The sequence below is a fragment of the Pteropus vampyrus genome, unplaced genomic scaffold (assembly GCF_000151845.1).
Source record: "Pteropus vampyrus isolate Shadow unplaced genomic scaffold, Pvam_2.0 Scaffold252, whole genome shotgun sequence".
In the NCBI taxonomy this organism is placed as follows: domain Eukaryota; kingdom Metazoa; phylum Chordata; class Mammalia; order Chiroptera; family Pteropodidae; genus Pteropus; species Pteropus vampyrus.
Genome location: NW_011889033.1, coordinates 988,267 through 991,864, shown reverse-complemented (window position 1 = coordinate 991,864; position 3,598 = coordinate 988,267). Strand labels below are relative to the sequence as shown.

Sequence of the window (3,598 nt, the reverse complement as noted above, 5' to 3'; positions counted from 1 at the left end):
ATCCTAATTTGTCAAAGCCTCTGCTGAGAACCAGGGACTGTGGAGGCGGCGGCAAAACCTCTTCTTGCTTTATTTGGGGTACTTGTTCAGTTTACTTGGGTTACTTGTTCAGTCTCAAGTGCTGGGGCCTGCCCGCAGCAAGAAAGCAGACTGGCATCTCTCCCTCGGCGGGCAAGACCCAGTGACCAGTCGTCTCGATGGCAGGTGGCACGCCCTTGGAGGCCCGCCTTCCCCTCCGGGACCCACCGCTCAGGCTGCCCACACTCCTCCTCCAGCGCGCACCGCCCCCTCCCTCTCTCACACGTCCCCAGCGGCTGTGCCTTCAGCAGCCAGGACGAGGCCCTTGCCTGGGATACCCGCCCTATTGCCCTGGGGTTCAAGCCTGGGATACCCGCCCTATTGCCCTGGGGTTCAAGCTTCCCTGGCACGCTGTGGTGCCAGGCCCGCCCTCCCACTCTGCGAGCCCCAGTTTCCTGGGGGTGCTGCTATTTATTAACAGACTGCTGTGAAGCGTGAATGGGATCAATTGACATACTGCCTGGCACATGGTAAATGCTTAACAGTAGATACGAGTACACGTTAACGTAGAGTAACCATTCGCTACCTGTTTCACCTGTATTGACTCATTTTGTGCCATCCAACAAGGTATTACGTATTTTTCCATTTTCCATACTGAGGAAACTAAGGCACAGAGGAGTCAAGCCACCTTCCCAAAGCCACACAGCTCGTAAGCAGCAGGGCCAGGATTCGAACACAGGCTGTCTGGCCGCAGAGTCTGTGCGCGGAGGCATGAGGCAAGGCTCCTCGCAGTAGCATTTTCCCCTCTAAACTCGCTGCTGGCCTCACCAATGACGACATGTCCCGGCTGAGCTGGCTAATTCTTCATGTTTACGTAGCACCCGACCCATCTCTTGCTGCTCCCTGCCTGTGCTCTTGGGGCCTTGCGTAGAAAGTGGTTTTGCTGACAGATAACTTCGCTCACCCACTTACTGTCTCCCATAAACACTTCTATTGGCTGGTGTTTGCAATTTCAAAGCTGTTTCATGGACGTGCAGACACGTTAACACAGCAGGCCTGAGACTGCTCTCCCTAGCGAGGCCTGTTTGCAAGCTTGGCCTGGGGCTGCTGTCTGGGCCCCTGGACTTGGTTCCCAGCCCCCAGCTGCCGGAGGGGCATACTGTGCCTGAACTGTGCAAACACTGTGGCTCATGCTGACCTCCGCTTTCTTCTGGGGCCTGGAGGTTCGGTTCACGCCAGGCAGCAGGTGCCTGTGTGACCGCCCCACGAAAATCCCTGAGCGGTAGGTCTCTAATGAGCTTCCTGGTGGACATTTCACACAGGTCGGCACAACTCCACTGGAGAGGACTCTGGACGTCTGTGCCTTCTCCCTCTGCTGTTGGCTTTGTACCCTGTCCCTGCTAATAAGTCACAGCCATGAGGAGGGTTTATGCTGAGTCCTGTAAATCCTCCTAGCAGAGCGCCAAACACAATAAGAATTCAGAAAATGTAGTCCCGAACAGTACGTACTGTTATCTTCAAAGAGAACACTCCAAAATCTTTCCACAAGGGCCGGGGCCTGGACCCAGCTCTCCATGTTCATTTAGGGTCCAATCTCGGGCTGGCCGAGTGGCTGCGAGGACAGCAGCTCTGAGGACCCGGTCCTCGTGCTCTAGAAGCTGGCACACAGCCCAGTGGGGAGGACAGATGGGGGAACTGACAGGTGCCGGCTCCGCTGTGGCCTGGCTGTGTGGCCCTAGGCACGTTATTTTACCTGCAGGGGCTTCAGTGTCCTCACCTGCAAAGGGGGCTCGCGACAGTATATGCACAAAATGGGGGTTGGGCGCTGAAGTGGGGTGCGTACCGGGAGCAGCTGGCGTGCAGGGAGCATGGGCAGGAGGGAAGAGCGTGTCACAGCTGCCTGAGGAAGGCGTCCCGGGGAGCACTGCTGGCTGCGCACCAGCCCCCACCCCAGAACGTGCTCAGACACGGCAGGGAGGGAACGTGGGGGGCGGAGAGACCCAGGTAAAGTGGCTAAAACTGCCAGCCCCAGAGGGTTATGAGACGACAGAGGGACCAGGGCCCGCATTCTGGACCCGGAGCCCGGGCGCAGGCCGCAGCTGTGCTACCACTTGGCGGCGGGCCTCGGGCGAGCCCACTGACTGCCCAAGCCGCAGCCTCCCCGCCTGTAACATGAGGGTAAAAGCCACCTGCTCCGTGGGGTTGTCGTGAGCGAATGAAGCCGCTGGCACAGGGCCTGACACACAGTCAGTGCTGAACAAACACGATTCCAGCATCTGGTGGAGAAATCCCAGCCGGGCACACCGTGCAGCTTCGGCGCTCCGGATCAGTATCATTACTACTACTAACACGCGTTAAGGAACCCGAGAGAGACAATACTTACAATCTCTTCTTATCCACCACGCGTTTAACTCGGATGGCTCTTTGTTCTGAGTAAAGTCTACACACTCCTGTTGCAGGGGAAACACCAGAACACAGACCGTTTAAAACCGCTTCCAGGCAAAGGTAGCATTAAACATAACGCGACACTGTGGCCTTCGGCTAGCGAAGCTCTACTTTGCACCACGGCTACCGTGAAATGCCACATTCGACCTTTAAGCTAAAGTGCAATACTTTTTAAGTAATCTTCGACGAAATCCACGACGGCGGTCCTGTGCTCCTTCACTTGCTGGGAGGGTATGTCCTTGTGGGCTGCAAGAGAGAAGGACAGCGCTCAGCTCCCCGTGCCAACGTCAGCCTCCTCACAACGGGTTCTTACTGAAATTACTGTTTAAAATGCATCTGGAAAACGAGTCTGGTGTCAGTGACATTACATTTTCAAAACAGCAGGCTTTACGAGATGGACATAGAGCCTGGAGAAAACCCACAGCTGCGCCGTTCCAGGGGCCTGGCGACACGGAGCGACCGTGTGCGGGGCGGCCCACTTCTTGAGAGCCGGCCTGGTTTGTGTTAATGGGATCTGAGGCTCAAGCTGACCTTCAGGTGACATGTTCAAGTCACACTCAAGCCACACACTCCTCTTGCCTGGGCCGGTGCTGTTGCTCGGCTTGGAATGCCCCGTCCGCTGCCTTCAGCCACTCACATTCGGGGGCCTCACACTGTGTCAGAGCCCCCTCCTCCAGGAAGCCTTCCGTGGCTCCTAGCCCCAAGGACGCCCTTATTCTGCACACCGTGGCATCACCTAAGAGTCGAGGCCATTTATTTTGCTAGACAGCTGTCGTTTATTGAGAGGCTGGGTGCGTCCTGTGCACAGGCACCTGCTACTGCGTTACATGTAGCACTGCTAAGAATCCAAAGGACCCACAAGCAATTACGATCACGCCTGTTTTACATATGAGGAAACCAAGGTTCAGGGTCTATGTGTAACGCAAGGCCACAGGCTTTGGCACTTAACTGCTGGCAGCACAAACGTCCGTGGGCCTTCCCTCGGGTGTCCCCGTGAATGAAGGGCAGGGCCTTGGCCACCTGCGGGCCATGGGAGGGCCGCACCCCCATCACTCTCCCCGTGGTCCTTCGGGCTCTGCCGGAACTTCTCGACTGTGTCAAGGGCACAGGAGCAACTGGCCACTCTGAGCCCTAC

The 3,598-nt window shown here is 56.9% G+C and overlaps 1 protein-coding gene across 1 annotated transcript in view; it reads right to left on the bottom strand.

The window, feature by feature from the left end:
• Positions 1–3,598, bottom strand: part of STX18 (syntaxin 18) — a 95,292-nt gene that overhangs the window by 29,448 nt on the left and 62,246 nt on the right. The window contains exons 3-5 of the mRNA XM_023520186.1: positions 3,101–3,180; positions 2,632–2,730; positions 2,402–2,468 (exon numbers count right to left, since the gene is read on the bottom strand). Coding sequence (XP_023375954.1) covers positions 2,402–2,468; positions 2,632–2,730; positions 3,101–3,180 — 246 coding nt within the window. The remainder of the gene's footprint in view (positions 1–2,401; positions 2,469–2,631; positions 2,731–3,100; positions 3,181–3,598) is intronic.